A 20,893-nucleotide genomic window follows, 5' to 3' on the forward strand; every position below is an offset into this window, starting at 1 on the left:
TCATTCCTGGTCTCCTCTAGGAACACGCTCATAACCCCGCTATCTCCTCAGGACCCGTATTCTGAATCCCTGCGTTCTGTAGCATGCAGGAATGGCAGACCAGAAGGGCTGGGCAGCTTCATTTAAACCAATTGAGGGAGGGACTGAATTTATCACATATAAGATATGACTCACAGTCCTGCCGGGTTTATTTTTATATTAATAAATTATTAAAAGTCCCCAGCGCAGGAGGTGTTAGAGGCTTGTGGAATGGATACATTTGCTGAAGGTTTCTGCTCCAACCATCAGCAGCGTTGAGCATTAAAGTGTCATCTTTAAATTTCAAATGTAAACACCCCCAGGGAGGCAAGGAAAGTTGTGTGCTCCTTTCAGCTCTTCGGTTACACGCTCCTTGCTCTCCAGACTCAGGAGAAGAACCCTGCTTCAGTTACCACTTGGGTCAGGTTAGCTACCTAGCCATAGAATGACACCATAGAACAGGGGTGCTCAACCTTTTTTAATTTGTGCCCCCCCCAGGACCGAGAAGATTTTTGTTGAGGAAAAAAAAAAAGCCAGGAATATTTTGTTGCAGCCCCTTTAGTTTAAAGTGCTGGTCCGCTCCCCCCTGCCATATGTACGTCGGGCGCCAAGTGGGGAAAAGAAAATGGCAGCTGGTCCGGCACTCCCCCCCAGGAAGACACCCCTGGCGATGAAGTCAGGCCAGAGCTCCCCAGATCTGCCTGCCTTGTCCCAGGAAACCTCCATCTTCCCTGGCAGCCAAGTCCTGCCTGCTCCACAGCTGAAGCAGGCCCATCTGTTGTCTGCTCAGGCCAGAGCGCTCATTTGTGCAACTCTCAGCTGGGCCCTAATTGGCTGGGATCTGCTGCAGCCCCAGCACGCGCCCAGGGTTGGATTTAACCCTCGTCAGGCAGACACCCCATCACAGGCCCTAATTCTGGCCCTGCTTTGTCTTGCCTCTTCCCTAGAGCAGTGAGTGGGGTGTAATCCAGCCGACCCGCCTCCAATCCCCACAGCGACAGCAGCGCTTGCACACGGAAGCACGGCAAAGGGAGGACGTGACCTATGCGTGCAGGTTGCCCCTCAGCCTGGTGCTACTGCCTGGGGAGAGTCTAGTTACATGCACTGGTGACATTTTTGCCATACAGGAGCCCTGCCTCGGTCAGGGACTAGGCGGGACCTTGCTCAGGCCGCAGGTCAGCAAAGTCCTAAGGGACAGGCCTGACCTCAACCCAGCCACAGTCCCCTGGAAGCCAATGAGGCTGCTCCCATCTTAGGGGGGGTGGATCCTGCCACAGCAACCGTGCTGAGCTAGGCCCTGTGTGAATGAAGCAGCTGCTGGAGATGTCCTCTTACCTGCACTCGCTGTAGCTCATTGCTTCCAAGGCAAGCCCTGCACTGAACAAAAACGTGGGTCGGTTTCCTTGCATTAGAAACTGTCTAGGACACGCTCCCTGGGCCTCCCCAACATTCGTCCATGTTCCCTGGCGCTCCCGAGGCGTGAGGCTGGGAGGGGAAAGAAGTAACTCTCCCCCTTCTCCCCCCCCCCCCACACCCTTTCAGAACTGGGGCTGGCAAAGTGCAGTCACTGCGCATTTTTTCTAAAGCTTCTGGGCAGGGGACTTTCCTGCAGGATCAAAGGTCCCAAAGTTTCGCTGACCATGGGATTGTTTTGAGACATTTCTAAGCCGCTGAAAACGAGCCTTGCTGGGGCCTGGTTGGGTCCAGGGCTCGCTGTTCAGGCTGCGAAGCCTGGGTGTAATTGCTGCGCGTCCCGAGCCCTGGACATCTCACCGCCCTTTGGGCGGCTAACGCGTGCGGCCTGCCCGCAACTCGGTCCAGCGTGCGGCAGCTGCCAGCCAAGTCAGCAGGCTGCAAAGCCGGAGCGTGAAGCGTCGTGAACGTGACATAATTACGGGGGGGAACTGGAGGGGGAGCCAGGGCTGCTAATCGGGCACCCCTGGAGGCCGGACGGCCCGTTAAGAAAGGACGCTGCCTGCAACCGAATTCAGAGCAGCGGACGTGGCTTCGGGCATCCCCGGCCTGGCTGGAGGAGGGCACCAGCTGGTGCGACGCGCACACCCCAGTGGGGAAGCGGAGCGGTGAAATCGCCAGGCGAGAGGCGCGTGGATTAGCTCAGCGCTCCTGATCCGGAGTCAGTCCGCGTTCCAGCGGCGCGTCGTGCGCCGGACCCGCCCCGCCCACAGCCACCCTCGGAGATGTGGGGGAGGCGAACGGGATCCCCGGCCTCTCCCGCCTACGGAGTCACCCCGCGGCCGGGTGATGTGACTTCGGGCGCCACGCTTTGGTGCAGGCGCGTTAATCTCATTAGCAAGCGGCCCTGAGAACGCGCATCTCTGGGGCGAGTCCTGGCGGAGCCTGCCAGACCGTTTCAAAGCAGAGGCGCGTGTGTTTAAATGCGCCCCGCGTCTGCCGATCGTCTGCCACAAGTTTCTCTGCGAAGGGGCTGAAACACCCCCACCACCAGCAGCACCCCTAGGACAGCGGCACCGTCTGGCGCACCGGCCAGCTTCGGGCGCTACCAGGGCTGCCCTTTTCCTGCGGGGCGCGGGATAAATGCTCGGCAGCATCCGCTTTCCAGCTGCGGGGATCGCTGCGGTGTGGGGCGCCTGGGAAGTTTGTGGGGCGCCTGGGAAGTTTGCTGGACGCCCTACAGTGCATAGAGAAAAACTAGCCCCGGGCATGTCAATGGCTGAATCTCCTTTGAAGAGAAAAGACAGGAGCGCCGGTTAATGATCACTCCGCCCTCATTAGTACTCAAGGAAGCCCCAGACGCGGGAAATCCGAGCAAGTCTGTCCTGGCAGGCTGGGAAGAACGGGCAGGCACTGGGCACGGTCCCCTGGGAATTCTCCAGCGCACCAGCGGATTCCCCCGGGGGCGCTGGGCTCTGGACATTTGCTGGGAGTTCCCGGCGGGTCTTTGAGCCCCGGGACCAGCCGGAGCGTTTTCCAGCCGCCTCAAACTCTGTCCCACAAACTCCCGGCCCGGCCCCGCGCGGCGTGAGACAGCCGAGATTGGCCGACGCTTTAACAAGCCTGAGAAAGGCAGATTTGCCGTAACGCCACCCGAGGAGCGAACATAGGAAACGGCCGCTCTGCTTGGAGCGCGTTCGAGCTGGAGCGCTGTCTAAACACACACATGCGGAGCCCTCTCGGAGCCCATCCAGCGCCTTGCACCCGAGAAGCGGGGGGAGGGAGAATGCTCAAAAGGGCCAGTGTGCAGGGGATAAAGCGCAGATTCAGCTGTGTGTCCCTCCGCGCGTTCACACACACACACACACACACACACACACACCACAACGCTTTGCGGCTCTGCTTTAGTGCTTGGCCAAACTTTCCTCCTGGCCGTATCGGGAAGGAGCGCTGTGTCTCCCTGCTGGATCATCTGTTTGTTGCTGGCTCACCCTGAGTAGCTAGGGTCCCTTCGCCTCTGTGCAGGGTCCTAGCCGGGTGGGTCAGGAGAGGCGGCCTCTCATGGATGCGAGCGCCACTACATCCGTGTAAATGAGGCACTAGTATCCCCCTCCCCTCCAGCTTTCTGTGCTGGCTCATTTCTCCCGCAAACCCAGCCCGGCGATGGGAGCGGGGTAGGTCAATACGACTAAAGTTTTGCATGCGCCACCCATACCTGGCTGAATTTCACAGCGACACGAAGGGTGAAATCCTGACCCCACCGAAGTCAATGGGCGATTTCAGTGGAGCCCGCGTTTCACCCTCTAATGGTTAGTTGCTAATCTCGGGCCAGCGCTGCAACCTAAACAGAATCCTGAAAAGCCGCTTCCTACTCGGCATAGTCAGTAGCTACGTGAACAAATACTTTGGCTTATGAGAGGACTTTCCCGATGAGAGCACCCGACGCCAATCCACTTGACAGGCGGTTTACAAAAACGAAAACTTTTTTTTTAACAAGTTCCACTGTTTTAACCGTCAGAAAAGTAATTAGCGCAACTACTATAAATTCTAGCAAGAAGTTAAGGAAGTTTTGTCACAAACCAACTTGATGGAATTATTTGTTGAGGTGTGTGGAGGGGCCATACACACTCTCAGCGTGCCTTGGTTTTAAATCATTTTGTATTTGTTTTGGTTCAACCCCAATGAGAACCATTACGACTGGAAGCAGAAAGGTCTTGCACCGTGCTGCGTACCTTGGGTCTGCACACGCGTTCTAGAACTCCGCACACGCGTTCTAGAACACTGCGTGTCCATTCAGGGATTCTTGGTGCTACACACCCATCCCCTTCAACGACGTGTACGTGTAGCGATCACAAACACCCAATCACCTCAAATTCTACTGTCCTGATGCCATGGTATGAGAAAACCGGGGGCACCATTTTCATCCTAAAACGCTTCTGCTCCCATTTACTGTCCCATGTGCTTCTATTGAGGTCACTACAACATCTCCGCGTTTATATCCGAGTGACTGAAACCAGAGTCTAACCCCTTCTGCTCCGTGACTTTGCAGTAGCTATTATTAGGCTGCAACCGGACAGGGGCTACTTACTCGGTGTGAACAAAACCACCCATCCTGTGGTTCTGTCGCAAATCCAGAGTCACTTCGGTTAAAGCACTTCGATCCGCCCTGTGAAAGCAGAGCAGGACCCGGTGATCTCAATGATCAGACACTTTGCCTGTTGGATCACTCATGCCTCATTCAGGGCGTACTATTCTTAGCCACACGTTAAGGGCAATGAAGCAGCAGCTGTGTATTAAGTGCCGGATAATACCCGTAGGTTTACATATCTAGGGAAGCCGAGAAAACCGTGTCTGAACCGGAGTGACATCAGTCCCAGCGGCAAACGTGCACACGCTGGTGGAGTCCCCAGAAGAACGCGCGCACAGAGCGCATCTGTGCTCCGAAGAGCCATGTTCTTGCCGGGCTAGGGACGTGTTCAGCTCCCTGCCCGGCGCGGCTGGTGGTTGTGATTCCTTCCCCCGCATCCAGGCCCCGGCAACCAGTTCTCCTGCTTTGGGCGGGAGTCACTGGAGTGTCTGCCAGTGTAGTCGTGGCTAGCTTAAAAAATAGATACGGTCGAAGATTTGACTGCGCGGTTCTGGGCTGGGGCGCCCGCTTCCCGCCGGCAGCCAAGGTGAGAAGTCAGAAATGCTGGGAGAGAATCAACAGGCGGACCGACCCCTACGTTACAGCCGCGTCGGGCACAGTGACAGGCCCCGTGCGTGCAGAGTTTCAGAAGCAGGGAGGCGGGGGGAGCCTAGTTTCCCCTGGCTCCAGCGACACGCCAGATATGCCGGTGTAAACGGGCTCACGCTCACATCAGCTTCACGCCCGGCCTCACTCCTCGGGCGAGGTGCCGCTGGGGCAGGGATCAGCCAGGCCGGGGGAGACCCCTCTGAGAGGGGCCCCAAAGGCAGGACTTCGCCCGGAGTTACAGCTGGGCCTCGCTGAAGGGAGCATTCCTGGGGCAAGAAACGTTTCCGCTCCGGGACTCCGCGGCGGCTGGGTGGCGTGGAAGTCCAGGTTCTGGGGAGGCTTCGGGGCGGTTCCGTAGACAGCGCGCACGCGTTGGCTAGCGCAGACACCTGGCGCGCAGCGCAGGACGCAGGCCCGGGTGACACAGTTTGGTTCGCAATACAAAGCGCCGTCAATGCCCCGGGAGTACAGCGGCGGCTGCTGCACGTTTGACTCCCCGGACTAGCTGATCCTTGCCGCTAACCCAACGTTTCTGCCTAAGACGTGGCGGGCAGCTCCACACGGAGCGGAGTGTCCTGCGGCCGGAGCTGCGCGACTCGTGATGCGCTGCCCGGAGCCGCGCTGAAATTCCCGTCCAAGGGCGCCAGCTGCGACGCGGCGCTCGGGGGGGTGCCTGTGTGCCCGCTTCAGCAGTCCTCCTTCCCCCTGCTCGTGGGGCTGTCCCCGGGAAGGCCCGTGGCTGTCAGCCCCTCTGCAGCGTGTCCCGTTGGGCTTAGCCATAGGGCCAGGCTGCTACCCACTTACAGGCCTCAATTCACCTGGCAGCGGGCACCTGACTCTGAATTCCCCTCTGTGGGTGTGATGGATCCCAGTGCCCACCGAAAGCGGGGAACAGAGCTGGGGGGGGGGGGCGTCTTAGGGCCCTGGCTGTGGTGTCTCCCAGTTGCTGGAGGTTTGAGAGCAGCCTTTCTGTGCGCAGCTTCTCCTCCAAGCCTAGGCTGCTGCTTGACCCGGTCTTGCGGCCCAGCTGGGGGCAGGACTGCCAAGTAAAGTTGCCCTCTGCCCTGACCCCTTTGCTAGTGTGACCCACAGGCCTAGTGCGATTCACTATCCCATGCAGTGGCACCTAGACCACAACAACAGATAAGATCAAGAGACTGCTACAGCTGGGCTGGGAGCTTTTAGCTCAAAGGGTAGATAGAGGCTCTTACACTGAGCTCTAAAAGGCCCATGTCCAAATCCGTCTGCGGTCCTGGGCAGCAGAGGGAAACAACCATCCATGGCTCTTACCCTGCCGTGCCTGGTGCACCCAGCATGGGGGAGGGCCCATCCCCCTCACCTGACTCCCATTCCAGCCCAGGACAGCAAACCGAGGTGGGGAGCGGGGTTTGGGGGGAACCTGGCCCTTCTCGCCCTTGGGGGCCCACTGTTCCCCGACCCCCGCGCAAGCCTGTTAGCCCCTCCCGGGGTGGTGCTTGGCTATGGCTGCGTGCCCACGGGGCAGTCACACGCCAGGCAGGCTCCGAATCCTTGGCTGCCACTTTCCCCTCCGCCCCAGCCCTGCGGTCGGGGCAGGCGGGTGACAGAGGCCGGGTGCGCCCCTGCTGTGTCCTGGGAGCCAAGCCCGGCTGCGTATTGATCGGCGGGGAGAGGCAGCGGCTGCTGATCACACGGGGACCGAGCAGAGCAAAGCCAGTCCCTGGTCTGTCCTAACGCCCCCTCCCAGCTCCACCGGGGCTGGAGAAACTGCCGCCCACCTGGTGCCCTAGAGAGATCCAGCCCCCACTGCTCGCTCCTGACCCAGGGCGCGACTCTGCCTAAGCAGCGACCGGACCCCAAAGCCCCAGGCCAGGGGGAGATTTCTGTTCTCGCAGAGACCGGCGAGTTTTATTGCGCTGGTGAATCCAAAGACCCGACCAGCGACCCTCGCTCCTCCAAGCCGGGGAGATTAGGGCCCACCCCAGCCCACGCGTGTGTGGGCATAGGCGCCCCTCTCAAACTTTTACACCTCGGCTGCAAGCGAGTCCGGTATAATCAGGCCCTTATGCATGAACCATTCGAGCCCATTTCCTCCTCACTTTGGGCAGCTGAAAGGACAGAGATTCCCCGCCCCCGTTGTGTTTTATTTGATGTCGGAGGCAGTTGCTGCTACTTACTTATTGCCTAACCTGTCTCCAGCGAATGGCTTTGTTGCTTTAGTTCAGACGTGCTGTATTATGACGCAATCCCGCTTTTCTTAAGTATCATTGTTTATTCATTCGCTTGGCCAGTCTTTCTTGGTGCAAACGATAGTCCAGCAACATGGGCAAATGTGTTAGATGAGTCGCATAAAATACCCGACGCTTCACGGCGCTTCGGTCATTTAAACTCGTTCGTGCCCGAGTGTGATGTATTCCACTTTTCATTAACAATTCATGCCTTTTCAAAACGACTCGTTGATCTGACATCATACGCTTCGGCCAGGGAAGTACTTTCTCGGCCCCCACACACTAGGAACTCACTCGACTGCTGGGTACGGTAGACTTGTCCTGAATGTGTTTCAACGAGTGGCTCCCTCCACCATATAAAATATTCATACTGGTTAGGGGCTAATGTCCTGGTTGCGCTGGCCATATGCTGCGCTAGCGAGCGATTGATTGTTTGCACGTTGCTTCTTGCGGGCGCGGCCAGGTTGGTTAAGTGTAGACGAGAATCACGCGCTAAACCGGGATTCGGCATCTGTAACGCGGCCGCGGAGCTTGTCTACATTTGCTGTTCCGTAAGTGGCCTCTTGCGAGGAGACCGGCGGGAGCCGTCTTGACGACCTCCCCCAGTTAAGTTACAGGCCTGAGCAAGGCCTTATTGGGGGAGGTGCTTTGGAGCTACTTTGAGCTGGGCCCGGCCTATGGGGAAGCTGTTTGCACTGTGCATAAACGCCCAAGTCCTGCGCCGCTGGCTCCGCGCAGTACCTGTCCCCCGACGCCGCGCTGCTCCCGTTGGCTTGTCCCTGCGGGAAGGAGGGGGGTGCACAGAAGGCAAGGCCGAAGCCGCGCTGGGTAAATCACCAGTTTGCCCGAGGAGCGCGGGCCGCCAGCCAAGAGGATTTTGGCGACTGTGGCGCTTCCTTCTGCCCTAGCGTGGTGCCCAGAGCCAGCTGTTGGCTTGCGTCCCGGGAGGGCGCCGGAGCTAGCCAGGGAAGGCGAGTGGAACGTGCTTCTGTGTGGCGAACGCAAGCCCTGCCCAAGGTCCGGGGCAGCAGCGCGGCCCCCAAGGGCGGCGGTGCCTCCAGGGGGTGGCGCGGAGCTCCGGGAGGTTGGCACCCGGCGCAGGGTGGCGTGAAGCCACTTTAACGAGCTGTTGTCCAAGCAGGAGCCGCCTGGCGTCCGGGGGATCGTGCAGCCGGCCAGCTCTCAGCAGCAACGCGCAGGGGCTAGGCCAGCCCTTCTCTGCCCTGCCGGGAGCCCGCACTCCCCACGCAGAGGGACCTGTGGCTGCTCAGCGGCCGGAAGGCGAAGGTGCCTTGCTCAACAGAGCGAATCGCCCCGCAGGCAACCTGCCAAGCCCGTGGAGCGGGTGCCACGGAGCTGGGCCCCGGCCTGCCAGCTCCGCTTCCCCCCCCCCCCCCCCCCGTGCCACTAGGAGGGCGCTGGCACTGCCAGGGCGCAGGGCCCTGGCCCAGGTCGCGCTGAATTCAAAGCGCAGCGTGTGAATCCTTGTCCGCCCAGACCCACGGGCTCGGATCCATTTTGACTCGCCCGAGCAGGACTCTTGAGCCCCCGGCAAGGTGGCTGCCTCCGGCGGACGGGACGGGACGGGACGGGAGGGGAGGGATGTGGCTAGTAGCATCTTAGCTTTGGCTTTGAGTCATTTCCCTGCACCCAGCGGGTCCCTGCCCAGAGAGGCGCCGGGACGGGGTGGCAGCGGTTTCCATCAACACACAGGCTGCAGTTTGGATCCGTGGTTCTCAGGAGCCCTTCCCCCTCCGCCACTTGTCCCAGCACCTCAGAGCGAGAGGGCGAGTTGTCTCCCAGCCAGCCTGGTAACTCCTGCGCTGGGCAAGGACCTAGAGGGCGAGCAGCTGAGCCTGTCCAGACGAACATTTCCCCCTATTGGTTCCTTTCCCCCTCCCCTCAGGCCTGTGCCCAGGTTTACGGACCGGGCACCATTATTTCTGGGGGGTGCCGAAGCCCGGCACTTACTTGCCCTGGCTCTTTAGCTGGAGCAGCAGGCGGGATCCGGCCCTAAGCGCAGACGGCTCGGGGCTGGCTTTGCCCAGCAGCCTTTTCCCAGACGGCGTTGAGGGGTGCCTGTCCTTTGCAAAGTGCCTCCGCGCGCCCAGCCTAACCTCCCCCCTCCCCTTTGAAAGGGGGCGGCTGCTGACAGGAGATAAACTGAAGTGCGCTCCTGGTTCATAAGCAGGCTGTGTAGCCGCCGATCAGATCAGCCAGGCGGTGGGGGGCGGGGAGACAGGGACAGGCTGTGGAACGCTGGCACCAGGTGAGGGCTGCGCGTGCCCACGGCGCCGCTCCAGCCGCAGAGCCCCCGGGGCGAGCCCAGCCATGGGGGTGGGCGGGGCAACTCCTCCAGCTTGCCACGAGCCTCCTGGCCCAGATGAGGCCAACAGAGAGGGGGAGGGGGGGGCTTCCCACGGGTTGGCGTTGCATCTGCAATCGAAGTGACCCTGAGCATGAGCCAGGGCTGCTCCGCCTAGGAGAAAGCAGACACCGCGCGGGACTTTGGGCTGATCTAGCAAAACCCCGAAGAGACGCAGATTGCATCGGCACCCAGGTTGAAGGGGTCGTTCCAGGGGGGCAGGGCAGAGCGCAGCGCAGCAAAACACCGGGCGTGTCCTTGTATAACACACGCGGCCCCGCCCGCCCCCTAACTACGTGCATCCTGAATTGGGGCCAACAGCTGTCTTGCATACAGGTGTCTGGCTCATTTACGACTAACAAGAGCGCTGGGGGATTTGTCCTGCCCGGGATTAGATGAGCCTTTTCCAGGGTGAAAAATACTCGCTAGCGCCATGCAGCATTGCACCAGGGAGGAAAGGTCCGTGCTATAGCTACAGCCACCGGGCTTCCTGCGCTGATTCCGACCTGCACTTTGCTGTTGAGCTGGTCTTTTAAAAGCTAGAAGCCTTTTTATCTCCCTCAGCGGTGTAATGTCTGTCTACACCCACTGCGGGGGAGGGGGCGATGAGATTGGCACTCTTAGAGAGGCGCCAATGCATTGATTTTTTAAAAAATCGTTTACACTTATATAGGGTCTAAATTCCGAAGCGGGCAAAAAAATGCGTTTACACGGAGCGGCAGGGAGAAGGAAGGGGCTGAGCTCATTGGGACAAGGGGCGTGCTTTTGGGGGGATTTTTGTTTACTTGGAACCTTCATGATTTTTAGAAAGCTTGGCGTTGGCGGCTCCCGTTTGACTGCAGCCCAACCCCGACAATCCAGAGCAGCTCGGGGCATCCCCTTTCTGGGAGAGTAGATCAGCGGCTCCAAAAAAAAACCAACACAAAAAACGAACCCACCCCAGGCTCAGTTGGCAGAACTGATGGTTTCCCGAAGGGAAAAGGCAGCCCAGGCTGCGGCTGCTTGGGCCGCGTCCACTAAAACACGCTGAATGGGGAAATCCAGGCGCAATTAAGAGGGGGAAAGCTTAGTGCCAGACTTCAGATGGGCCTGGGCCCCGCTAGAGACAAACATCCCATTGGGCCTGTGCTGGTGAACTCAAGTGTTCTTCCAAAAGCCAACCAGGGAGCTTTTTTCACATCGCCTCCCTCTGTCTAACCCACCAGCGTTTTGGTGGGCGGCCAATCCAATTACGGCCATTAAAAAGGCAGCTCTTGGAAATAAAAGTACCGAGGGCCAGCACGCCCGCCCCCCGTGGGTAAATAAAAATCAACCTGCGCCTGCCAGCGCATGCTCCGCGGAAGCTGGAGCTACTGGAGGCTGTTCCAGGGGGCCCCGCTTGGGAAGCATGACACGGACCAGGGCTGCATTAGTTTGATTTTTATTACAGGGCTATGTAGATAAGGGGGAGGAAGGAGTTGCCTTACATGTCAACAGGTACGTGTTGGATTACGGCGCAATAATCAAATTTACAAATTCCTTTTCCACCGAGGGGCCAGAGAGGTTCAAACCCATGGTTGAGACAGATGCGCAGGCGTGGCTGGCTAGGGTCGCAGCGTGGCGAGGCACTAAAAAAAAAAAACTCACTAGACAAACCGAGGGGGCTAAAAGGGACGGAATTGGAGCTGCTTTTCTTCCCCTCCCCCCCCACTAAACTGGATCAGCTGGATAACCGTTTCCTTTCCCCACCGCTGACAGCTGTTCTCCAAAATCACCCTCCAAAATCGCCAGCCCTCCCAGTCTCTTCTTGCGGGAGGGGGTTGGATTTGTCCTAAGCCGCCCCCCCCCAAGGGAGGAAGGATGCAGTGGGGGGGGGGGGGGGGAGGGAGAGGGGCGGGAGAACCGGATCCTGGACTCGCCCCGCGCGGTTGTGGGAGAGGAGAGAAGTTTGGTGTTTAGTTCCTTTTGCCTCAGTGTTAGACTCAAGATAAAATTTCAACCCAATAACTAAAAATAACGCGGGTCCCTGGAACGGACCCAATATTTACACCATTCCCGCTGCGCTGCGCAGCAAGACGCTGTCCAGTCCCCAGTACACAGCGCCGGCTGCAGCGGGCACCCCTAGCCCGGGCCCCTGCAGCTGGAGAGAGTGGAGTCACCAAACGCGTGGGGAGCAGCCTGCGGGGGGGGGGAAGGGGGGATGAAATCTGTGTCCACGGAGCGCAGCTTCGGCAGCAAGAGCCGGGAATCCTCCTCCGGTCCGGCCCGTGTGAAGCCAACGCGCCCCGCAGCAGCATCCCGGGGGCGGAGCAGGAATAAATAAGTTACCCGGGAGCGAGCAGCCGAGCCGGGGCTGGTGGTGTGCGAGGGGGACCCAGTCCTGCCCGGGAGAAAGACGCCGATCCAGGGCAGCCCAAGCAGGCGGCTCCGTAGCCGGGGCGGGGCAGCGGGCTGCTCCCCCGCAGGGCGCAGCCTACAAGACCTGGAACCGCCAGGAAGCCTGGTCCTTGTAGTCCAGACAGTCGGGGGAGTTGAAGTTGAGTTTCCAGGAGGAGGCGGCGCCGGGCTCCTTGTAGTCCAAGCAGTCGGGGGAGTTGAAGGCCAGCCCCGTGCTGCCGTAGCCCTGGTGGTGGTGGTGGTGATGGTGGTGGTGGCCGGAGCCCTGGCCCAGCGGGTGGTGGTGGTGGCCAGCCATGGAGGAGGGCCCCATGGGGCTGAGCTGGTGCGGGTGGTGGTGCGAGTGCATGGGCGCCAGGTAGGAGCTGCACTCCACGCCGCCGAAGTAGGAGGAGGAGGGGGCCGTCGGGTAGCCCTGCCCGTAGCCGCCCTGCCCGTAGGACATGGGGTAGGAGGCGGAGGCGCCGGACACGGAGCGCTGCATGCAGGACGCGCCGCCGGGCGGCAGCGGCTCGGGCACCGACACGGCCGAGGGCGCCGCGCCCGGGGAGATGGAGGCCGGGCTCCAGATGGACGAGGCCGGGGCGCTGATGGAGGCGGCGGCCGCGGCGGGGTTGCCCAGGGCGGCCGCGGCGTTGCCGGAGGAGCTGGAGCTGGAGGAGGAGGACGAGGCGGAGCTGGAGACGGCGGGGGGCGTGAACTGGCCGCTGCTCTCCGAGCCTGAGCTCTCCCGCGCCGGGGACGGCTTCTTCTTGGCCGGCCGGCTCTTGGCCCCGCCGCCGCTCTGCTGCTGCTGCCGGCACTTGGCCCGCCGGTTCTTGAACCACACCTGCGGGGAGAGCGAGCCGTCAGCAGCCGGCCCCCGGCGAGCCCATAGCCAGCCCCTAGGGCCTGGCACCCAGAGCCAGCCAGCTCCTGACACCCAACCCCCACATCTCCCAGCCAGCCCATAGCTAGCCAGCCCATTGCACCAGTAGCTCCTAACACGCAGCCCCCACATCTCCCAGCTTCCAACCGGCCTGCCAGCTCCCAGCCCCCATAGCTCCTGTACAGGGCAGAGGGGCATTGCTGGCACATATCACATTAGTAGATGTACAAGTGAATGAGCCTTTGGTGGTATAGCTGGTGTGTGTGTGTGGGGGGGGGGGCTACCACTTCTCCCAGCCTCCAGCACCCCCAGCCCAAAGCTAGCCAGACTCTTGGTACCCAGCCCCTGGCACTCCCAGCCCCCCCGCCCGCCCATAGCTAGCCAGCCCCCAGCACCTGGCTTCCAGCCTCTGGCACAGATAAGCGACTCGCCCCTCACACCCAGACCCTAGCACCCTGAGCCCAGCCAGCACCCAGTCCCTGGTACTCCCTGCCAGCCCACCCCCGGCACCAGCCCCCACTTATCCCAGCCCGACAGTGAAAAACCAACAATATAGGTGCTGAAAGGAGGGGTACCAAGGGTGCTGCCCTGGCTTGAAGAGCCTAGGGATTACAGTGTGGCGCCCAGCACCCCCCACCATGCAAACTGTTCCAACGGCCTTGGCCAGCCCCACTTCTCCCAGCTCCTGAGCACCCACCTTCCCTAGCACCCATAGCCCCTGAACCTCCAGCCCCATAGCCAGCCACCCCCAGGGTCTCAAACAGCTACCAGCGTCACAGCCTTCCCTGGTACCCACCCCGGAGCACCTACAGTCAGCACCAGACACCCAACAACCCCCAGCATCCCAGACACTTCTCCTAGCGCCCATAGCCAGCCCCTGGCACCTAGCTCTTAGTACCCCGCATCTGTAGCTACCCTCCAGCTCCAGAGCACCCTGAACAGCCATCAGCACCCATTTGCCCAGCCCCCAGCCTCCAAGCACCCTGAACAGCCACCACTGCCCATAGCCAGCTCCTGGCACCCACTTGCCCCCAGCAGCCATAGCTAGTGGAGTCTAGTGTCCCCCCCTCCCCCGCAGCCAGTCTTCCACTGGCACCCTGCCAGCCACTGGCCATCCAGCTCTCCCGGCATCTCAAACCACCACCATCACCCGCAGCCATGCCCCGGCGCTCAGCAGCCAGAACTACACCCCGGCAGCCACTGAAGAGCTGCCCACGAGCTTCTCATGCCCCCCCCCCGGTACTTAGCCCCCCCGCACCGACCCCCAGTTCTCCCGGCACTTACACCCACCCCCCAGGGCAGGGCCCGTGGCTCCCAGCACCCCACAGACCAGGCCCCAGCTGGAGTCCCAGGAGCATCAACCCCGCTGCACTCCACGCAGCGCCCACATCCCTCGCCCCCCGGCTCCCACCCTTCATCTCGCCCGGCCGAGAGACGCGCAGCGCCCACCCCCTGCCAACCAGCGCCTGTGCCCAGCGCCCACCCCCACGCACAAGCGAAAACAAAGTTCCGGTCGAGTTTCCCCACGGCCTGGCGCTCCCCTGCCATCCAGCCGGCTTCCCGCTAAGCCCCTCGCCACCCCCAGCTCCGCCCGACGGGGAGAGCGGAGCCATCCCCACCTGCTTCCCCCCGGCCCCAGCTCTGCAACCAGCCCCCCCGCCCCGGCCTGCAAAAGAGCCCTCGGTACCCAGGACTTCCACTGTACCCTACCCAACCCCATCTCTACTGCCCCACCCAGAACCGCCCCCTTGCCGGCCCCACGAACAGACCGCCCCAGCGGTACCCAGCACTTCCCCCCGACAAGGGGAGCAGCATCCTGCTCCGCCACCCAGCACCTCACCCCATTCCCAGCCCCGCCACCCCCGCTCCCGAAGCAAGGGGGTTTCTACACAGCGCCCCAGCTGCCTCAGGAAGCACGAAGCGATCGGCTCTCCCCCCCCCCGTACCCCGCGAAGGAGGGGCCCAGCATCCGGTTGGCCCAGCACCGCCCCCAATGCCCGCAGCCTGCCAGGGAGGGAGCAGGCGCTGGGTCCTGAGCAGTCCAGCCCAGCCCCCACCTCTCCGCAGCCTGTGCAGCGCCGTGCACCCCTCGGGCCGGGAAGCGGGTCCCCTGTGATCAGCGCCCAGCACAGCAGCCCCTCCCCCCCATGGCTGCCAGGGAGTTCCCGTGGGCAGATGACAGCCCCGCCTGCCTCCCCCCACCTCGCTCAGGCCGGAAGGGCCATTTCCGGGCTTGGCCCCCTGCGCCACAGGCCCGGGTCCCAGCCCGCCCCCTCGAAGGGCCTGCCCAGGCTGCCAGGAAAAGCCCCCAGAGCCGCTGCAGGGTGCGCGGGCGTCGGGGGAAATACCTGAGGCTGGATCTTACCCCAGAGCTGCCCCCTTCAGCCAGCCCCAGCCCTGTCTTTATTGCAACCCCCGCTCCCCACCCCGGTCCTCAGGCTGCCCCGGCTTCCCGGGGGGGACGGACACGCTGCGAGACTCTCCCCCCCCCCCCCGTTTGTGAGGCTCCCTCCCGCGCCGTCTGAGCGGGACCGGCTGGGGCGCGGGGCCCGGAAAACACGCGGGGAAGCCTCCTTCCAGCGAGGGATAGATTCCGGGGCTGACCCATCAGCCCTGGCCAGCCGGGTGCTGCGCCTCTCCCCGGCAAGCGGTTCCGTTGGGTCCCCGCGCGGGGAGCCCCACAGCGGATCTTTGCCGGCAGGCCCGATGGCCCTTGGCAGGCCCCTTTTGCCCCCCTGCAGGGGGACTTGGGGCCGGACTGGGAGAGCTCAGGGGTCAGCTGCCCAAGCTCACTGCCCCCTCCCTGCGCCTGCTCTGGCTCCGCACCTGCCGGGACAGCCGCCCAGGGCGCAGGATCTAGGGCTCCACGCGAGCCCCGAGGGGAGAGCGAGGGGCAGGACACTGGCCCGCTCCCCAGGGCGCAGAGTGGGGCTGACTGGAAATGCCCCCGTCCCGGGTAGGTTGCCCTGGGGCTTCCTCTGCCCCCATCCCGGCCCGGGGCGGGCCCCACCGGCCGGGAGAGATGGTACCGGACCTGGACTCTGGACTCGGGCAGGTTGATCTTCAGCGCCACCTCCTCCCGCATGAAGATGTCCGGGTAGCGGGTCTTGGCGAAAAGCGCCTCCAGCACGTCGAGCTGCGAGCGGGTGAAGGTGGTGCGCTCCCGCCGCTGCTTCCGAGGGGTGGCTGCCGGCCCGGGAACGAGACAGACACGCGGGTTAGACACGCAGCTCCCCACCGGCTACCCCCACCACCAGCTGGGGTGGGCTTCAGCCCGGCTCCCTGCAGACTCCCCCGAGCCGGGCCCTGCCTGTCCCTTGCTACGGGCCGGGGGCTTCGCGGCAGGCGGATTCACACCCAGCACCCAGAAGCCGGTGCCTGGAACCGGAGCCGGGAGCGGAATCGACCCGCATTTCGCTTCCAAAATGAGTTGGAAATCCCAGGAACTACTGCCCCCCTCTCCCGCAAACGCTCAGTTTAGTTACAGATCCCGGCGGATCTGTGCAGCGTTTCAAGGCTCTCCATGGACCACGCTCGGTGGCATTGGGATGTGGAAGGGAAACATTTCCGAGGAAGTTTTTTTTTGGGGGGGGCGAGGAAGGGAGATTAGGAGGCGGGAGACAGGGGCGAAAATGCGAGCCAGCAAGTGAACTCCAAAAGTTAAGGCCGCAGTGAAACGGACCAGGCGAAATCCGGCGGGGAACGCCAAACCGATTGTGGATTTCTCCCCGTCCGCAATCCGCACCCCAGCACCGCACAGCCATCTCCGCCAGGCCCCGGAGCCCAGAGGCAGGGAAAAACTGGAGTTCTCGGCGTGTGTGTTTAAATTACAACCCAGGGAGGAAAAGAACGGACGAGAACAAAGACCCCACTACCACCCCTCAAAGTGAGGGACAGGCCGAGGGCTGGAAACAGAAAGCAGCACCTCTCCGCAGTCCGGTACAAATTTCATTACATTCACTTTTAACTCCCAAAGTTAAGAACTCGAACAAACAGATCCCCACTGGTAAAAACAAGCGCCCGAATTCAACAGAAATTTAAACTTTTCAATCGTCTCATCTGACCGTTCAGAAGCGATTTAGTTTGGGGGGAAAGGAGATTTCTCCGTTGAAATCCTCTATTATCGCCCAACTTAGTTTTGAGAGTAAAGTTACTTTTAAACAATCTAACGAGCAGATTCGTTCGCTCAAATCTGTTTTTTTTTAAATACTCGGGTACATTTTGAAAGTACAGAGGAGTGCCAGAAATATCCCATCTCTCTTCGTTGCAAGAAGAGAAGGAGAAAAACGACTTGATCTGTACGAGGCCTAGCTAAGCCGTGTAAAGTGACTAGTAGAGGGGCAAAGCGGGTAGAAATTAAAGAGGTTTGATGCTCACCCGGGTAACCCACGGAGGGGTGCAGTAAGTCCATGGCAGGTCCGGTCAGCCCCAGCCCATTCATGCCATAGGGGGGCTGTTTGAGGTAAGACATCATGCTAAAAGCTGGAAAGATTTTCCCCGATTGATCACAAAAACAAAACAAAAAGTCTTAAAACGTCTTGAAGTCACAAAACGGGTTCTTCCAGGCGAGGGCAGAAAATCCGGGTGCAGAACAGTCTCCTCGCTCCCTAAAAGAAAAACAAAATACACACGGAACAAAAGACAAACATCAGAAGCTCTTCGGAGCGGAATCGACAAAACCCGGTGACTTCGCAGGGCGCGCTACACACCGCTGGGATTCGGAGTTTGAATTCGCGAGAGAAGAGCGGCGCCGATCACATTAAAATGAATCGAAAGCGCAGGGAAGTTTTACCTATTTGTGCGTCTATTAAATTAAATCGGTTTTTTTGCGGGGGGGGGGGGGAGGTGGATTGCAAAAAGACACAAGAGCACAGACTCCTGTTCGTTGCAAAGGGAGTTGTATTTCTCTCTTCGCCAAAAAACAACCAACCAACCCACCCAACAAAACAACCAAAACAAAACCCCACGCAGTACAAATAAAATCGAAAGTTTCGCTCCTTTTCGTGGTCAGTATTATTGTTCGAAAGTTGTTGCGCGTCTAGAGAAGGGTGTGCGGGGGGAACAGTCAATATGGCCGACACCCCCCCAAACATAGTGAAATAAAAAAAGTACGAGAAGTGAGTTTTTTTTTTTAAAGAGCAGAGCCATATTAGCATACAATCGCCGTGGGGGCTTGGAGGAGGGCACAGTACAAGTGATGGGGGGAGATAAAGCAATTATTTAAAAAGATAATTGGATTAGAAATCAAAACGAGCTATCAAAAGAGGGACGTATAATTAATTTAAGAGAGAGCAGAAGGGGACATTTTAATTAGAAATGGGTAGCAGTTAAAAAAACCCAAACAGATTTAGAAGCACTTTGAAATTCATATTCCAGGGGTTTCCTCCCGTAGGGGTGATAAACAAATTTGCACAAGGGGTGCGTGTGGGTGACGGAGGAAGTTTTCACGTCCTCTCACTAGGGATAAATAAAAGGGGGAATTGCTCTGCCTAGCTGGGTGACCTTACCCGGCTTTGAGAAGTGCCAACTCAAACCCGTCGCCTCACGGTTTCCTGCCAATTCAGTTTGTCTTGCTGTTCTCCAACAGCAAAGAATTTACAAGCGGGACCGCGGAACTGGAATGTATCTATTTCCCCCCCTCAGAGCCAAGTAAAAATTTCCAGGTAAAAATCCACAACCTTGATCCCAGCTCCTGAAATCTCTCTCCGCAGGCCACAGACACCTAAGCACCCTCAGTGTCCGCCACGAGAAAAACTAGAAGAGACCAACCAAATAAAATAAAATCTGAATTCCTGCAACAGATGGTGGCGGCTCTAATCACAAGTAATCACTTGCTACAAACTTTAATTGGGTGCAGGGCCATGTTGTCTCCAGCTGAGTTTCCTGTATTTGCACCAGAAAGATTTAAAAAAGGGGGGAGGAGGGGTTTGTTTGTTTGTTTTCGCCGTTAAGGCCATTTCCAAATTAATTTACATCCTCCAGGGGTGCTGGAGCAATGTGTATAGTGTGTGTGTGTGTGTGTGTGTGTGGGGGGGGGGAATATGCTGAGCGCCAATGCACCCAACTGTAAACTCTGCATGAGATGGAAAACACGGCACCCCCCGCACCCGTAGTTCCAGCTCCCAGGATCACCTGTTGCACTGGACAGCTGGGATCCCCTCTAGTGTAAATGGGTTTCGGTTTTAGGGTCTGGGTGGAAATTAAGCGCGTCCGGTTTAGCTCGCAGTTTGGAGTGAGCGGACACGCACGCAGGAGGTTTCCACAGGCCTGTGTGCACTTTCCTGCGGATTTCCCGAAAGTACCGAGTCCATTGCAAAGCGTCCTAACCTCCCAGGCCAAGGGGTGCTGTGGAGGCCGATTTATCCTCCCAGAGACTCCCGACCAGCATCGGCGCCCGCGCCTCTAGTCCCAGAGAGCGCCATGGACACAGAAGCGCCCCAGGCCGGGAGAGAGGGCTCCAAAGAGGATCCGTGGCTTGGCGGTGGCGCATCGAAGGCAGCAGGTTCCCCCAGGCCAGGCCAAGCCCTGCTTCCCTCTGAGCGGCTCCTGGAGAGGAGCCTGGCCGGGCCTGGAGTGATTTGGCCCCATTATGTAAGTTTCTTTGCCAGCCCCACAGCGGCACCCTCCCAGGCAGGGGGAGGAGGCGGGGAGAGAACGGCGCCGCACATTCGGCTGAGACACAATCCAGGAGTCCCACACCCACCAGCACCCCCGGGCAGGGCTTCGCCAACCCCCGCGCGGGACCCGCCAGCTGCGCTACCAGGGAGCGGAACTTGGCCGGGGAGTTGCAAAGTCTGGCGGGGACACGCGGGCAGCCCGGAGCGCCTCGCCCGGCTCCACCAGGGGCCAAGGTGCCGAGCCGGGCTCAGCCGTTGCGCACAAGGGGCCAGGCAGAGCAGACGGGCCGGGGCGCCCCTGCTGCTCCCGGAAAGTCCGGGCTGTGGGGGGGGGGGGAAGCTCCTGCAGCCCATAGCGCCGGGACAGATTGCGCAGGAGCCAGGAGCCTCACCTGCCCGTACCCCTGGGGCGCTGCCGCTAAGGCCCCGGCCAGGAGCGGACGGGCCAGGTTCCGGGCGCTTGCAACGGGCTCCCTACTGCCTCCCTGCCCCGCGCTGCCACCCGGGGGGGGGGTGAGTGGGGGCGGCTCCTTGCACTTTCTTTGCGGGCAGCGCTAAGTTCTGCGGGGCGCCGGGGCCGCGCGTGGGGCAGGGCAGGGGGGAGCCGGCCCCGCAGCGCATCCAGCGCGTTACCTTGTGGCAGGAGCGGTCTGGCCCGGGCGCTTAGGTGATTGGAAATGTAGCCTGATGAAGATTGATCACCTTTCCACCGCCCTACCCTTGTATGTGAGCGCGAGGCAAGTGCGTAACCGGCCCGGCGCCAATCCCCGGCCTCCCCCAGCCTGACTGACAGCCGCCTTGGCCAATGGCAGCTCAGGATGCGGGTTACCTCTGCACGCCCCCTCCCTCCTCTCCGGCTCCCCACTCCACCCCAGCCCTGCCGCGCGCGCCGGCTCCCCCGGGGCAGGCGGCGGCGCAGCCCCTGGTGCTGTCCTGCCCGGACAAAGCCCGTCCCGGGTGCAAGTGACTCGGGACTAGCTCGGGGGAGGGGCTCCCGGAGTGCCCCGGCTGGGCTAGCGTACGCTCCGCCTAGCCCGGCGCCCACAGGGAACTTTCTGCGCGTTTAATTGCTGCCCGTGCGCGTCTGTGTGAAGCTGAGTTGTATTTGCGCGCGCACTGAGCAGCGCTTCTCCCTAGGCGCGCAGCGAGCAAACCTGAACTCCAAGGGGCGACAGCGCCTAGCCGGGCCGCCCGGAATGTGGAGCAAGTTCCTTCTAGTGGGTTTCCCAGTCCTGCCCCAGCCTGACTTTTTCTTCTACGACTCCACTCGCTCTCCCAAAGTTTGCAACCCCC

The 20,893-nt window shown here is 60.6% G+C and overlaps 1 protein-coding gene across 2 annotated transcripts; it reads right to left on the reverse strand.

Annotated features, from left to right (window-relative positions):
* Positions 1-11,416: 11,416 nt before the first annotated feature.
* Positions 11,417-20,388, reverse strand: OTX1 (orthodenticle homeobox 1). Of its 2 annotated transcripts, XM_075925599.2 has the most exons (5): positions 20,234-20,299; positions 18,662-18,737; positions 17,361-17,590; positions 16,018-16,169; positions 11,417-12,944 (listed from the first exon to the last, which is right to left on the reverse strand). In XM_075925599.2, the coding sequence occupies exons 3-5, from the start codon at positions 17,455-17,457 to the stop codon at positions 12,192-12,194; spliced, it is 1,002 nt and encodes a 333-aa protein (XP_075781714.1). In that variant the 5' UTR covers positions 17,458-17,590; positions 18,662-18,737; positions 20,234-20,299; the 3' UTR covers positions 11,417-12,191. The 2 variants fall into 2 exon arrangements, with proteins under 2 accessions (XP_075781714.1, XP_075781713.1); XM_075925598.2 differs by lacking the exon at positions 18,662-18,737 and having other exon boundaries at positions 20,234-20,388.
* Positions 20,389-20,893: the final 505 nt, after the last annotated feature.

Source organism: Pelodiscus sinensis, chromosome 3 (assembly GCF_052426305.1).
Source record: "Pelodiscus sinensis isolate ZL-2025 chromosome 3, ASM5242630v1, whole genome shotgun sequence".
In the NCBI taxonomy this organism is placed as follows: domain Eukaryota; kingdom Metazoa; phylum Chordata; order Testudines; family Trionychidae; genus Pelodiscus; species Pelodiscus sinensis.

Bases quoted from the DNA above. Each gene is read 5' to 3' on its own strand.
- OTX1 (XM_075925598.2), bottom strand. From the start codon at position 17,457: ATGATGTCTTACCTCAAACAGCCCCCCTATGGCATGAATGGGCTGGGG. The intron at 16,170-17,360 runs GTGAGCATCAAA...CCGGGCCGGCAG, and splicing joins CCCCTCCGTGGGTTACCCGG to CCACCCCTCGGAAGCAGCGG. The intron at 12,945-16,017 runs GTCCGGTACCAT...CTCTCCCCGCAG, and splicing joins TGCCCGAGTCCAGAGTCCAG to GTGTGGTTCAAGAACCGGCG.